This window comes from Notolepis coatsorum, assembly GCF_963971535.1.
Source record: "Notolepis coatsorum genome assembly, chromosome: 9".
In the NCBI taxonomy this organism is placed as follows: Eukaryota; Metazoa; Chordata; class Actinopteri; order Aulopiformes; family Paralepididae; genus Notolepis; species Notolepis coatsorum.
Genome location: NC_140173.1, coordinates 39340145 through 39355911, shown reverse-complemented (window position 1 = coordinate 39355911; position 15767 = coordinate 39340145). Strand labels below are relative to the sequence as shown.

The 15767-nt window shown below is 42.6% G+C and overlaps 1 protein-coding gene across 1 annotated transcript in view; it reads right to left on the bottom strand.

Moving 5' to 3' along the window:
• The window catches only part of cdh23 (cadherin-related 23), a gene marked incomplete at both ends in the record, with an annotated part of 775072 nt that overhangs the window by 231317 nt on the left and 527988 nt on the right, over positions 1–15767 (bottom strand). The window contains 1 exon segment of the mRNA XM_084321844.1: positions 4620–4747. Within this exon segment, the coding sequence (XP_084177970.1) occupies positions 4620–4747 (128 nt within the window).

The following is a 15767-nucleotide window of genomic DNA, read 5'->3' as shown; positions in this document are numbered from 1 at the left end:
TCAGTGCAGCAAATCAGACACACCTGCCGCGCTGCACTGACAGCGGAGTGTCAGCGGAGCCAGGCCCAGAACAGAGGCTGCCCGCGATAATAATAATCACTTTATTTGGGCTGACAGAGCCACAGAACAACTGCGATTTGTCAAATGAATTAGGTATATTGTTAGTAAGTTAGCCATGTAATAAGCGGGATAATGTATAGCGCTGCACTGACAGCGGAGTGTCAGCGGAGCCAGAACAGAGGCTGCCCGCGATAATAATAATCACTTTATTTGGGCTGACAGAGCCACAGAACAACTGCGATTTGTCAAATGAATTAGGTATATTGTTAGTAAGTTAGCCATGTAATAAGCGGGATAATGTATAGCCTACTCGGTCATTGTCGCAAAATAATTGACCTTCACTACGTTTAAAACACCTCGGCGCGGCGCCTCTGTATTTTAAACTCCGTGTCGGTCAATTATTTTGCGACAATGACCTCGTAGCCATACATTATCCCTTACGTAGAACGCACAGAGTCTATTGAACTAGAGTCTATTGCAGCAGCGGGTCTAGTTGTGAGGTGGGATTCATGGTGGACCCCCAGCTGAGAGACTCTGGTGGAGCCACGAGCTGAGCAGTGTGTGTGTGTGTGTGTGTGTGTGTGTGTGTGTGTGTGTGTGTGTGTGTGTGTGTGTGTGTGTGTGTGTGTGTGTGTGTGTGTGTGTGTGTGTGTGTGTGTGTGTGTGTGTGTGTGTGTGTGTGTGTGTGTGTGTGTGTGTGTGTGTGTGTGTGTGTGTGCGTGTGTGTGTGTGTCTGTGTGTGTCTGTGTGTGTCTGTGTGTGTCTGTGTGTGTGTGATGCTGCGAGGCACTGATAAACCCCTGTTGTGTGTGAGTCATGGCACTTTGGGGGACATAATGAGAGAGAGAGAAAGAGATAGAGAGACAGAGATAGAGAGAAGAAGAGAGACAGAGAGAGATATCAATGCAGAAAGAGAGAGATAGAAAGAGATAGAGATACAGAGATAGAGAAATAGAGAGAGACAGAGAGACAGAGAGAGAAAGAGAGAGAGAGAGAGAGAGAGAGAGAGAGAGAGAGAGAGAGAGAGAGAGAGAGAGAGAGAGAGAGAGAGAGATAGAGAGAGAGAAAGAGAGAGAGATAAATTGGGGGAAGAAGACAGATGGGAGAGAACTATAGGCAGAAGAGAAAGAGAGTGATTTATCAATACAGACTTTTCTACTCTTGGTTTGTACATCGTAACATGCTGCTTCCCATCTCTATTTCTCTCTTGCTGTCTCTCTCTCCCTACTTATTTCTACCTCTCGCTCATCTGTCTCTCTCGCCCTCTCTCTTACTCCGCTCTCTTCCTGATAGTAAGTTAGCAGGCCTAGATAACCTGGATAGTAAAGTGCTGAGAATGACTGCTGGTATTATAGCATCTCCTATATGTCATATTATGAATAGATGTTTGGATGTGGGTCTATTTCCAAAGATGTGGAAGGAGGCTAAGGTTTTTCCTTTACCTAAGGATACCAAAGCTGCTTTTAATGAGGGAAATTCTAGACCTATAAGTATTTTACCTGTCTTGAGCAAAATCATGGAAAAGTTGGTGCATTCACAAATTCAAGAGTATTTTGTTTCAAACAAGCTTGCAACAGATTCTCAACATGCCTATAGAGCTGGTCACTCTACGTCTACTGCCTTGATACAGATGACTGATGACTGGCTTAAAGCTATAGATAACTCTATGTTGGTGGGAGTTGTGCTGTTAGATTTTAGTGCTGCATTTGATGTGCTGGACCATTCTCTACTGGTTGATAAACTTAAATGTTATGGTTTTAACTCTTCTGCTTTAAAGTGGATACTAAGTTATTTGTCCTCTAGATCACAGAAGGTGTATCTAAATGGCAGCCTGTCCAGTAGCAGAGGTCTAGAGTGTGGCGTGCCGCAAGGAAGTTGCCTAGGACCTTTGCTCTTCTCTGTATTTACGAATGACCTATCTTGGGCTACCAAATGTGCTACAACAGTTCTTTATGCAGATGATTCAACATTGTATTACGCGGCACCATCATGCAATGTACTTAATGAAGTTTTGAGTAGAGAACTTAAAGTTGTGCATGACTGGGTAGTATGTAATAGACTTGTCCTGAATATCTCCAAGACTAAATGTATTGTGCTGGGAACAAGGCACAGGTTATCTACAAATCCAAAGCTTCACTTAAACTTGTGTAATTCAGCAGTTCAACAAGTTGAAAGTACTAAACTCCTTGGAGTGATGCTGGATTGCACTCAGATAGTGCAAAGTAGTTCATCTTGACTATTGCTCTGCGATGTGGTCATCTGCTGCCAGTGGTGACCTCAGGAAGCTCCAGGTGGTCCAGAACAGGGCAGCACGGTTGGTACTGGGCTGCTCACTAAGGTCTAATGTGAGCCGATATGCATGCCCGCCTCTCTTGGCTTAACGTTGAAAATAGATTGTCTTTTATATACTTGTGCTGTTCAAGTTGGTCATGAGCAGTAAGACTCCTGTTTTTATACATAATCAGATTGTTTTTAGTAATACTGTGCACGAGCATTACACTAGAGGTTCCAGTAGTGGGCAGCTTGAATTGCCAGGTCCTAGAACCAGCGCTCTGGGGAGATCTTTTATTTTTAGAGCATTAACTCTGTGGAATGGCCTGCCTCGGAACCTCTGCTGCATTTACAGTAGATTCACTTTTAAAAATAATCTTAAATAGTTTTTAAATTGTTTTTAACACTGTAAAGTAATTTTTTGTTTTTGTTTTACACTAATGTAATTTTAGCTATATTAATTGTTACAGTAGGTTCATTATGCATTGTGTGTACTGACTTTTAATAATTTTGTTTTTTGCAATAGTGATTGTTTTTGTGTTTTTTTTTGTGTGTGGACCCCAGGAAGACTAGCTGGTTGCTATCGCACCAGCTAATGGGGATCCCTAATAAAATCAAATCAAATCAAATCAAATCTGTCTCTTTATCTGTGTTTAACTACATAAATTACATCTGTCTGTGTCTGTCTGTCTCTCTCTATGCCCCCCTCTCTCCATATCTCTCTCTCTCTCCATCTCTCTCTATCTCTCTCTCTCTCTCCCTCGCTCTCTCCAAAAATGTAAAATGAAATAAAATGGGGGCCTAATGTGTCTGGGTTTGAGGGACTTGGACATGAAAAACAATGAAATCATTTAATTAAAAGGATAACAGGTGTGTTGAACAGGTGTGTTGAACAGGTGTGTGTGTGTGTGTGTGTGTGTGTTGAACATGTGAGTTGAACAGGTGTGTTGAACAGGTGTGTGTGTGTGTGTGTGTGTGTGTGTTGAACATGTGAGTTGAACAGGTGTGTTGAACAGGTGTGTGTGTGTGTGTGTGTGTGTGTTGAACATGTGAGTTGAACAGGTGTGTTGAACAGGTGTGTGTGTGTTGAACAGGTGTGTTGAACAGGTGTGTGTGTGTGTGTGTGTGTGTGTGTGTGTGTGTGTGTGTGTGTGTGTGTGTGTGTGTGTGTGTGTGTGTGTGTGTGTGTGTGTGTGTGTGTGTGTGTGTGTGTGTGTGTGTGTGTGTTGAACAGGTGAGTTGAACAGGTGTGTTGAACAGGTGTGTGTGTGTGTGTGTGTGTTGAACAGGTGTGTTGAACAGGTGTGTTGAACAGGTGTGTGTGTGTGTGTGTGTGTGTGTTGAACAGGTGTGTTGAACAGGTGTGTGTGTGTGTGTGTTGAACAGGTGTGTTGAACAGGTGTGTTGAACAGGTGTGTATGTGTGTGTTGAACAGGTGTGTTGAACAGGTGTGTGTGTGTGTGTGTGTGTGAGTTGAACAGGTGTGTTGAACAGGTGTGTGTGTGTTGAACAGGTGTGTGTGTGTTGAACAGGTGTGTGGAACAGGTGTGTGTGTGTTGAACAGGTGTGTTGAACAGGTGTGTTGAACATGTGTCTGTGTTGAACAGGTGTGTTGAACATGTGTGTTGAACAGGTGTGTGTGTTGAACAGGTGTGTTGAACAGGTGTGTGTGTGTGTGTGTGTGTGTGTGTGTGTGTGTGTGTGTGTGTGTGTGTGTGTGTGTGTGTGTGTGTGTGTGTGTGTGTGTTGAACAGGTGTGTGTGTTGAACAGGTGTGGGTGTGTTGAACAGGTGTGTTGAACAGGTGTGTGTGTTGAACAGGTGTGTGTGTTGAACAGGTATGTGTGTTGAACGGGTGTGGGTGTGTTGAACAGGTGTGTTGAACAGGTGTGTGTGTGTGTGTTGAACAGGTGTGGGTGTGTTGAACAGGTGTGTTGAACAGGTGTGTGTGTTGAACAGGTGTGGGTGTGTTGAACAGGTGTGTTGAACAGGTGTGTGTGTTGAACAGGTGTGTGTTTTGAACAGGTGTGTTGAACAGGTGTGGGTGTGTTGAACAGGTGTGTTGAACAGGTGTGTGTGTGTTGAACAGGTATGTGTGTTGAACAGGTGTGGGTGTGTTGAACAGGTGTGTTGAACAGGTGTGTGTGTTGAACAGGTGTGGGTGTGTTGAACAGGTGTGTTGAACAGGTGTGGGTGTGTTGAACAGGTGTGTTGAACAGGTGTGTGTGTTGAACAGGTGTGTGTGTTGAACAGGTGTGTTGAACAGGTGTGTGTGTGTGTTGAACTGACAAACAGCTCAATGCTGACGGGGACGGAGCTGTTTCGCGCCGGGGTTCCTCCATCTCTGGCCATCACCACCAAGTAGATCATCCCGTCCGGGACCTGCTCATAGTCCAGAGGACTGCTCACACTGATCACTGTGGAGAGAGAGAGAGAGATAGAGAGAGAGAGAGAGAGAGAGAGAGAGAGAGAGAGAGAGAGAGAGAGAGAGAGAGAGAGAGAGAGAGAGAGAGAGAGAGAGAGAGAGAGAGAGAGAGAGAGAGATATGGGGTGGGGGTAGATAGAGAGATTACTTTAGTATTTTGTATCAATTTAATTAATTAATGTTACTATTTGTTTCATTCTTATCGTATCTCATCTCATACTGTCTCATTGCATGTTATCGCATGCCATCTCATGTCATCTCATGTCATCTCATGTCATCTCATAATGTCTCATCTCATGTCATCTCATGTCATCTCATACTGTCTCATCTCATGTCATCTCATACTGTCTCATCTCATGTCAAGTTTCAAGTTTCTTTAATAGTTGTCATACAGAAGTACAGAATACTTTCATACAAAATGCTTCTTACTGTTACGCTCCAGAGACTGTGCTAGACAAGATAGTATCAAATAACATAGTATAACATGTAGTTTAGAAGAAGAAAATTAGGTCACAGTGTTCGGTATAGACATATGTACAATGTTCTGAGTTACCATATAATATACAATACTATGCAGTGTACTAATGTACAGTACTATATAGTGCAAAGCAGAAATGGGATGAGGTACAATTTAGGTACAATTTACAGTAAGGTGTACGAGTTGTAGTGCAATCCTTCATCAATAAATATAAAGTGTGGGGAGTGGGTGCTACAGTGTGTTTGTTTAAAGTGGGTGTGTGCTATAAAGTGTGTGGAGTGGGTGCTACAGTGTGTTTGTTTAAAGTGAGTGTGTGCGTGTGGATGTGTGTGCTATGTGCGTTTGGTGGTTGTTGTTGTGTAGGGGAGGATCTATGGTGGTTGTTGTTGTGTAGTGTTCATTCATTGTTCGTTTAGCAGCCTGATGGCCTGGGGATAGAAGCTTCTTCTGAGTCTTTCTGTGCTCGCCTTGAGACTCCGGTATCGCTTGCCTGACCGCAGCAGTTCAAAGAGGCAGTTGTTCGGGTGACTGGAGTCTTTAATGATTCTCTTAGCCTTGCCCTTGCAACGCTTGTTGTAAATGTTCTGGAGGGTGGGGAGCCCCCCTCCAATTGTGCGTTCGGCTGAACGTGTCACTCTTTGTAGTCTGCTTCGGTCTTGTGCAGTGCTATTCCCAAACCAGGAGGTGATGTTGCCGGTCAAGATGCTCTCTATTGTACATGAGTAGAAGTTCTTAAGGATCTTCTGACTGACTTGGAACTTCCTTAGGCGCCTGAGGAAGTAGATGCGTTGTCGTGCCTTCTTCACAACACTGTCAATGTGTGTGGTCCATGTCAAGTCCTCGGATATGTAGGCTCCGAGGTACTTAAAGCTGTTGACTCTCTCAACCGGTGCCCCGTCGATGCTGAGGGGGCTGTAGTCCTTGACCCCCGACCTCCTGAAGTCCACAATCATCTCCTTTGTTTTGCTGACGTTCAGGGAGAGGCTGTTTTCCTGGCACCATCCCGCCAGGACCTTGACCTCTTCCAGGTAGGCCCTCTCGTCGTTGGCAGAGATCAGGCCCACCACCACTGTGTCGTCAGCAAATTTGATGATTGTATTGCTACTCCGCTGAGCCACACAGTCGTGTGTGTACAGGGAGTAGAGGAGGGGACTCAGAACACAGCCCTGGGGGGCCCCTATGTTGAGGGTGATGGATGAGGAGGTGCAGTTGCCTGCTCTCATGCAGTTGCCTGTCATCTCATGTCATCTCATAATGTCTCATCACATGTCATCTCATGTCATCTCATGTCATCTCATGTCATCTCATACTGTCTCATCGCATGTCATCTCATACTGTCTCATCGCATGTCATCTCATACTGTCTCATCTCATGTCATCTCATACTGTCTCATCGCATGTCATCTCATACTGTCTCATCGCATGTCATCTCATACTGTCTCATCGCATGTCATCTCATACTGTCTCATCGCATGTCATCTCATGTAATCTCATACTGTCTCATCTCATGTCATCTCATACTGTCTCATCGCATGTCATCTCATACTGTCTCATCGCATGTCATCTCATACTGTCTCATCGCATGTCATCTCATACTGTCTCATCGCATGTCATCTCATACTGTCTCATCGCATGTCATCTCATACTGTCTCATCGCATGTCATCTCATGTAATCTCATACTGTCTCATCTCATGTCATCTCATACTGTCTCATCTCATGTCATCTCATGTCATCTCATACTGTCTTATCTTATGTCATCTCATGTCATCTCATACTGTCTTATCTTATGTCATCTCATGTCATCTCAGACTGTCTCATCTTATGCCATCTCATGTCATCTCATACTGTCTTATCTTATGTCATCTCATGTCATCTCAGACTGTCTCATCTCATGTCATCTCATGTCATCTCATACTGTCTCATCTCATGTCATCTCATGTCATCTCATACTGTCTCATCGCATGTCATCTCATGAATGAATGAATGAATGAATTAATGAAAACTTTATTTAACAGATTGCAGAATGGGTACAATACAGTACGGCTCAATACACACAATTGTTAAGGGGATGCAGACCTGAGAAAGACGTTTGTCTTGTTTCCATCAGGGTCCCCCATTTTCAATTCATATAGACATTTATGACATACACAACATACATGACATTTATGGCATAGGGACATATAGGTATTTATTACTGATACATTTGTGACATAAACGGTATTCAAATATACAGTACTGTTACCCCTAGATCCTGACAGAGTATATACATATGATGGGGAGGGGACTGTACATTAGGAGGGGGTGGGTGGGTGGGAGAGAGATATACATACGGCGGGGAGGGAATATATACATGCGGTGGGGAGGAGACTGTCTATTAGGAGGTGGTGGGGGTTTTGGGCATTTACGGTGGCCAGTTTCGAATTGCAGCCTCCCGTAGGTGCTCTTTAAGAGCGGTTTTGAATGTGGGTAGGGATTCACATTCCTTTACAGCTTTAGGTAGGGCGTTCCACATTGATGTGGCATAATTGCGAAACGTATTTAGTCCCTTGTTTGAGCCGAATCTGGGTTTAACATGATTTGTTGAGCTTCCTCTGGTGTAGTGGTTGTGGTATTCACTGACCTTTGGGAAGTATTTTGACATGTACATGGGTACCTTAGTCGTATAGTGTATCTTGTAGACCAGGCCCATTGCAAGTTGCTGTACTCTGTTGTCTACTCTAAGCCATCCTAGGTTCATGTCATCTCATACTGTCTCATCTCATGTCATCTCATGTCATCTCATGTCATCTCATACTGTCTCATCTCATGTCATCTCATGTCATCTCATGTCATCTCATACTGTCTCATCTCATGTCATCTCATGTCATCTCATACTGTCTCATCTCATGTCATCTCATGTCATCTCATACTGTCTCATCTCATGTGATCTCATGTCATCTCATACTGTCTCATCTCATGTCATCTCATGTCATCTCAGACTGTCTCATCTCATGTCATCTCATGTCATCTTATACTGTCTCATCTCATGTCATCTCATGTCATCTCATACTGTCTCATCTCATGTCATCTCATGTCATCTCATACTGTCTCATCTCATGTCATCTCATGTCATCTCATACTGTCTCATCTCATGTCATCTCAGACTGTCTCATCTCATGTCATCTCATGTCATCTCAGACTGTCTCATTGCATGTCATCTCATGTCATCTCATACTGTCTCATTGCATGTAAGTAAGTAAGTAAGTAAGTATTTATAAAGCACCTTTCATACATGTCATGTAGCTCAAAGTGCTGTACACAATTATAGGCATATATAACGATAAAAGCAATAAAGTCACAGTGATCAGTTAAGATCAATGTTTAAAAAAATAAATAAAAATAAAAAATAATAATAATAATAATAATAGTAACGTAAAAATGAAAATAACGTAAAAACAGTCATTTGCTTACCAGTTTGGGAGAACAGGTCCGCACAAACATTTCCGCTCAGTGGCAACCGGAAGTGCACTAAACCAATGCACTTGTATGGTAGGTAGCAATGTTTAGCTCTTATAACGCTAGTGTAGTTACGTTTTTATCAGTGGTCATAGTTGGGTCCATAGTGCTTTACCAAGTCCCATGGATCCATCAGTGGCCGTGTATTGTGGTAGAAAGAAAGAAAAAGAAAAACGTATAAAGAAAACAGTCTAAAGTTTGAAAGTTTGGGAGGTCCGCAAAGACACGACCGTTCAGCTCAGAAGCTGAGGCGTGTCAAAAACTTTTGAAAAACTGGAGGCGTGTCTCCTATGTACCCGTTCCTTCATCTAAAAAGTTTGAAAGTTTGGGAGGTCCGCAAAAACACGACCGTTCAGCTCAGAAGCTGAGGCGTGTCAAAAACTTTTGAAAAACTGGAGGCGTGTCTCCTATGTACCCGTTCCTTCATTTAAAAAGTTGGGTCCACAAGGCTTATCCTAGCCTCATGGATCCATCAGGTTTTTCCAAGCCATAACTATTTGTAAGCTAGACTGTATAGGTACGTTTTTAATTTTCCTTTAAAAATGTGTATAGAGCTGGCGTTTCTGATGTGTGTTGGTAGTGTGTTCCATAGTTTTGGGGCATAGTTGGCAAATGCCATACTTCCTATCCTTTTTTGGTTTCTGGGCGTGTCTAGTAAACCTGTAGTGGATGACCGTAGCGTTCTTGAGGGCAGATAACTAACTAGGGAATTTGCTATGTATTTTGGGCCTTGCTCATTAAGAGCTTTATATGTTAGGAAAAGGACCTTAAAATCAATTCTATGAGTTATTGGAAGCCAGTGCAGAGTGGCCAGGACTGGAGTGATATGTTCTCTTCTCCTTGTATGAGTTAGTAATCGAGCTGCAGAGTTTTGGATAAGCTGAAGCTTCCCAATGGTTGCTTTGGGAAGACCAGTGAACATTGCATTACAATAGTCAAGCCGACTTGATACAAAAGCATGAATAAGTTTCTCTGCATCCTTTTTATTTACGAAAGGTCTTACTTTCGCTATGTTTCTTAGGTGGAAGAATGACGTTTTCATGGCCTTATTTATATGAGACTTAAAGGTCAGGTCTGAGTCCAAGATGACACCTAGGCTTGTAACCTCAGTCTTTACATAGGATGACAGACTCCCCAGGTTTTTACAAAGCACTTCCCTTTTCGCTTTTGGGCCGATCAATAGGATTTCGGTCTTGCTTTCGTTTAATTTTAGGAAGTTATTGTTCATCCACTTGTTTATTGCTAACAGACAATTTGTAATGGACTGTATGGCTGTAGTGTTATTTGGTTCTGCGGAGATATATAGTTGTGTATCATCAGCATAACTATGGAAGCATACATTGTGGTCTCGAATGATGTCCCCGAGGGGCAGCATATATAGTGAGAAGAGTAATGGACCAAGGCAGCTTCCTTGTGCGACTCCAAAATTGCTGTCATGTTCCTCGGATACATTGTCTCCAAGCTTAACATAGAACCTTCTCCCCTTAATGTATGTTATGAGCCAATTTAGTACATGATCGGAAAAGCCAACCAGTCTTTCAAGACGACTGATCAAGATATTATGGTCAATCGTATCGAACGCTGCACTAAGGTCCAATAGGACAAGAATTGAGACTTTGCCAGCATCGGAGTTTAGCCTGAGGTCGCTAACTATTTTGGTAAGGGCAGTTTCAGTGCTGTGATTTGTTCTGAAACCTGATTGTAGTTCCTCCATGATGTTATTATCTTTGAGAAAGGAGTTTATTTGTACTGAGACTATCTTTTCTAATATCTTGCTGATAAATGGAAGGTTCGATATTGGCCTATAGCTTTTTAGTTCGTTTACATCTAAGTTTGTTTTCTTTAGTAGTGGTTTTACTACAGCCATTTTAAATGCATCTGGAAAAGTGCCTGTTTGAAGAGACATATTTATGATTTCAAGGACATGATTTGAGACACTATCAAACACCCGCTTGAGAAATGCTGTTGGTATAGGATCGAGGCAGGAGGTGGCGGAATTACACTCAGAGACAATCTTACAGAGGTCAGGTAATGTAATACATGTGAATTCCCCCATAGTTATCTCAGGTGGGGTTTCACTCACAGCCAGATCTATATCAGCGGTAATGCTTGCTCTAATCAATGATATTTTTTCATTAAAGAAAACTGCGAACTCTTCACATTTTGTGGCTGATTGCTGCGGTATATGGGGGGGTGGTATGTTAATCAGCCGGTCAATGGTGGAAAAAAGTACCCTGGAGTTACCTATATTTTCTGAGATCATTTTGGAAAAATATTCCTTTCTCGCAAGTTGTATTGCCTTATTGTATGCGCCCATGGCGTCTTTGTATAAATTAAAGTGAGCTGTGAGTTTGAGTTTCCTCCATTTTCGCTCGGCTATCCTACATTTTCTCTTGTTATCTTTAACATTGGTTTTATTTAGCCATGGAGAGATTCTATCAGTTTTTACCTTTTTAACCTTTAGAGGGGCAACAGTATCTAACACAGTTGACAAGGTGCTGTGGAAGTTTTGCACTTGCTGATTTAAGGAGGATTCACTGCATTGGTCATATGATTTCATCATACTAGAGAATTTTGCTTCAGCTCTAGCGTCTAGAAGCCTTCTGTGAACTAGGAATTCGCTTCTGGTCTTATGTAATATTAGGCTTGTACCATAGAACACACAATAATGGTCAGAAATTGGAATTTGTTTTACTGATATATTCTCAATGTTTAGCCCTGTTGTTATTAGTAGGTCCAGAGTGTTGCCATGTTGGTGGGTGGCCTCGTGAACATGTTGCATCAGTCCAAAACTGTCCAGTAGGTTCAGAAACTCACAACCCCTGGGGTCATCCTTTTTGTTGATATGAATGTTTAGATCTCCATTAAGAATGATTCTATCATACCTGGTAATGCAGATCGATATGAGTTCTGAAAATTCCTGTATGAAGAGTGGCGAGTACCTTGGTGGTCGATACAATGTCACACATATTACTGGCATTTCTGTTTTCAATACAATAGCAAGGTATTCAAATGATAAAAATGTTCCCAGGTCAATATCATTGCACACAAATTGAGTGGAGATGATTGCTGCTATTCCGCCTCCCCTCCCACTCTGTCTGTTTGATTGATAGAATTTAAAATTGGAAGGGCAGGTCTCAATCAGTGTTGCTACACCAGTGATATTGTCTAACCATGTCTCTACTAAAAACATACAATGTACACCATGTTTTACTATGAGTTCATTTATCAGAAATGATTTTTGTTTCAGCGCTCTAACGTTGAACAGTGCTAGTTTTAGCTGTACGGGTTCTGTAGTGGGGTGTGAGATAGTCTGTGGTTGAACACTGATATTGATAAGGTTAGATTTACATATGGGACGTGATAATGAGTAATTGATTAGTCTAGTTTGGTGATCAGAATCGGGATGACACTCAATGTGTTTTTTTGTAGTTTAGGCTGCTTCTGTATATAGTCTACAGAGCTAGATATGGTTGGTTGTCAGGCCAGTGATGCTATACTTTGTATGACGTTATGTATTAGCACATTTACCCCTGATATGTTTGGATGGATGCCATCGGGTCTGTAATGGTCTTTCCTGGACCAGAGCAGATCAAAGTTATTTATATAGCAAAGTCCTATAGTAGTACAGTGGGTCTGTAGCCATTTGTGCAACCAGAACAGACGGCTAAATCGCTCAGATCCACGACCTATGGATGGAATGGGGCCAGACACAATGCATATTTTACCCAGGCTTTCAATAGTGAGTATTAGTGATTCAAAGTCAGATTGGAGTTTAACGGATTGTCTAGCCATTACGTCATTTGCTCCGATATGAATGATAACGGTGTGGGCGGACGGATATCTCTCGATGATTTCGGGAGTACACTCAAGTAAGTCAGTAACTTTTAAACCGGAAAAACAATACGTAATGCCGTGTGGTATTTGCAAAAACCTGGTGATGGAATGTCCGATGAGTAGGATCTCTGGCTGTTCCTGGATGCATTCCCCGTCGTAGATGGCCAGGTTTCTATGGTGAAAAGCCGCAGGAGTAGCGTCTGCATTGCTGGCGGAGTTAGACGGTTGGTCGGGCAGCAGCGCCGTGTGGAGGGGCTCGTTCACAGCGGCATTTCCATCGATGACACTCGCCGTTTGAATGATCATACTGGTATGGGCTGCAGAGCACCGCAGACGAGGACGTTTAAACTTTGGGGAGTCGGACCCATCGCGTGAGTCTGGGGAGCTTGGCGATGCGAGAGCAAACAGGGCAGAGCGCTTTCTGCTCTGGGTTGTAGTCGATATATTTCCATGGTTGAGTCGTGAGCTGGAGAGGGCCGCCGTCCTGGCAGCTTCGCTTGGAGCCTGGCTAGTAGCTAGGCTAGTAGCTAGCATCGGATAGTCTTTGAGCAAAGCTACAGTACTAGCAGCAGGAGACGGAAGCGAGGGAGAGCCTAGGAGGCTGGAATCATTACAAAGAGGGTTGAATCGGTTTGATAGTTGAGGTGAATCAAAGGGATCATATAGAGGAAGGGAGAGCTTCCTTCGGCCCCTCACCACTGTCGCCCAGGAGGGACTACTGGTGCAGCCTGCGTCCGCTTTTTCCATGCCAGCCAGCTTGGACATGAGCTCCGTTTGACGCTTGAGAAGATCCATTACTAGTATCTCGATGGTCTTCAGTTCCGTTCGCATTTCTGCGACATCTGATGTTGGAGCCATTTCCTCGGGGGAGTTTAGCACTGTGAGTACTGTAGCGTGTAGCTGTAGCTATGGCAACAACAAGCGCCGATAGCTTTAGGTCACGTCCAGTAAAAAGTCACATAAAACCAATAAATCCAACAGTATAAACGATAAGAGCAAAAGTCACAGTGATCAGTTAAGATCACTGGTTAAAAAATGGTAGAAAGAAAGAAAACAGTCTAAAGTTTGAAAGTTTGGGAGGTCCACAAAAACACGTCCGTTCAGTAGTAACCGGAGTGTAGTGGATCCAACCAACTAACACACATGTCATCTCATGTCATCTCATGTCATCTCATACTGTCTCATCTCATGTCATCTCATGTCATCTCATACTGTCTCATCTCATGTCATCTCATGTCATCTCATACTGTCTCATCGCATGTCATCTTTAAAGTGGATACTAAGTTATTTGTCCTCTAGATCACAGAAGGTGTATCTAAATGGCAGCCTGTCCAGTAGCAGAGGTCTAGAGTGTGGCGTGCCGCAAGGAAGTTGCCTAGGACCTTTGCTCTTCTCTGTATTTACTAATGACCTATCTTGGGCTACCAAATGTGCTACAACAGTTCTTTATGCAGATGATTCAACATTGTATTACGCTGCACCATCATGCAATGTACTTAATGACGTTTTGAGTAGAGCACTTAAAGTTGTGCATGACTGGGTAGTATGTAATAGACTTGTCCTTAATATCTCCAAGACTAAATGTATTGTGCTGGGAACAAGGCACAGGTTATCTACAAATCCAAAGCTTCATTTAAACTTGTGTAATTCAGCAGTTCAACAAGTTGAAAGTACTAAACTCCTTGGAGTGATGCTGGATTGCACTCTGTCTTGGTCTCAGCATATTAATTATATTGTTTTAAAAATGGGAAGAGCAATTGGTATTTCCAAGAAATGTGCTTCTTTTGTTGCCCGTCCCCTTTTATGTCAGATAGTGCAAAGTTTAGTTTTATGTCATCTTGACTATTGCTCTGCGATGTGGTCATCTGCTGCCAGTGGTGACCTCAGGAAGCTCCAGGTGGTCCAGAACAGGGCAGCACGGTTGGTACTGGGCTGCTCACTAAGGTCTAATGTGAGCCGTATGCATGCCCGCCTCTCTTGGCTTAACGTTGAAAATAGATTGTCTTTTAATATACTTGTGCTGTTCAAGTTGGTCATGAGCAGTAAAACTCCTGTTTTTATACATAATCAGATTGTATTTAGTAATACTGTGCATGAGCATTACACTAGAGGTTCCAGTAGTGGGCAGCTTGAATTGCCAGGTCTTAGAACCAGCGCTTTGGGGAGATCTTTTATTTTTAGAGCATTAACTCTTTGGAATGGCCTGCCTCGGAACCTCTGCTGCATTTACTGTAGATTCACTTTTAAAAAGAATCTTAAATTGTAAAGTAATTTTTTGTTTTTGTTTTACACTAATGTAATTTTAGCTATCTTAATTGTTACAGTAGTTTCATTATGCATTGTGTGTACTGACTTTTAATCATTTTGTTTTTGCAATAGTGATTGTTTTTGTATGTTTTTTTGTGTGTGGACCCCAGGAAGACTAGCTGGTTGCTATCGCACCAGCTAATGTGGATCCCTAATAAAATAAAATAAAAAAAAATCAAATCAAATCTCATGTCATCTCATACTGTCTCATTGCATGTCATCTCATGTCATCTCATACTGTCTCATTGCATGTCATCGCATGTCATGCTGGACCTACAAAAGGCCTTCGACACTGTCAATCACACCATTCTGATTGATAAGCTAAAAGCAATTGGTTTTGATAGTCTATCAGTGAGCTGGATGCAATCCTACCTGGAGGGGAGAGAGCAGATGGTGGAGGTAAACGGTACCCTATCCCCCCCCCCCTCACAGTGAGCTGTGGTGTTCCACAAGGAAGCATACTAGGTCCGCTACTGTTCCTAATATATGCAAATGACATGTCGTCAGCTTGTGACTGCAACTTGTTCCTGTTTTTGCGGACGACTCAGCCCTGCTGGTCTCTGACAAAGACAAGTTACAGGTTGAAAAAACCCTCAGCTCAGAACTAGGCAAAATCTGCATATGGCTCGCTGATAACAAACTATCATTACACATGGGCAAAACAGAGTCCATTATATTCGGTTCAAATAACAAACTCAGCAAGAGACCGACGGCTTCTCAGTTACAGTGGGTGACAATATTGTCACAAGGAAAGAAGATATTACCTACCTGGCATGGGCGGAGTTTATGGGGGTGGCCGGGGGTGAAATTGCCTTTTCTTTTTTTTCTTTTTTTTTTAATCAATATTATTTTTATTTTAATAAAATTATAATAATTGTGAGAAACAAATCTGAAT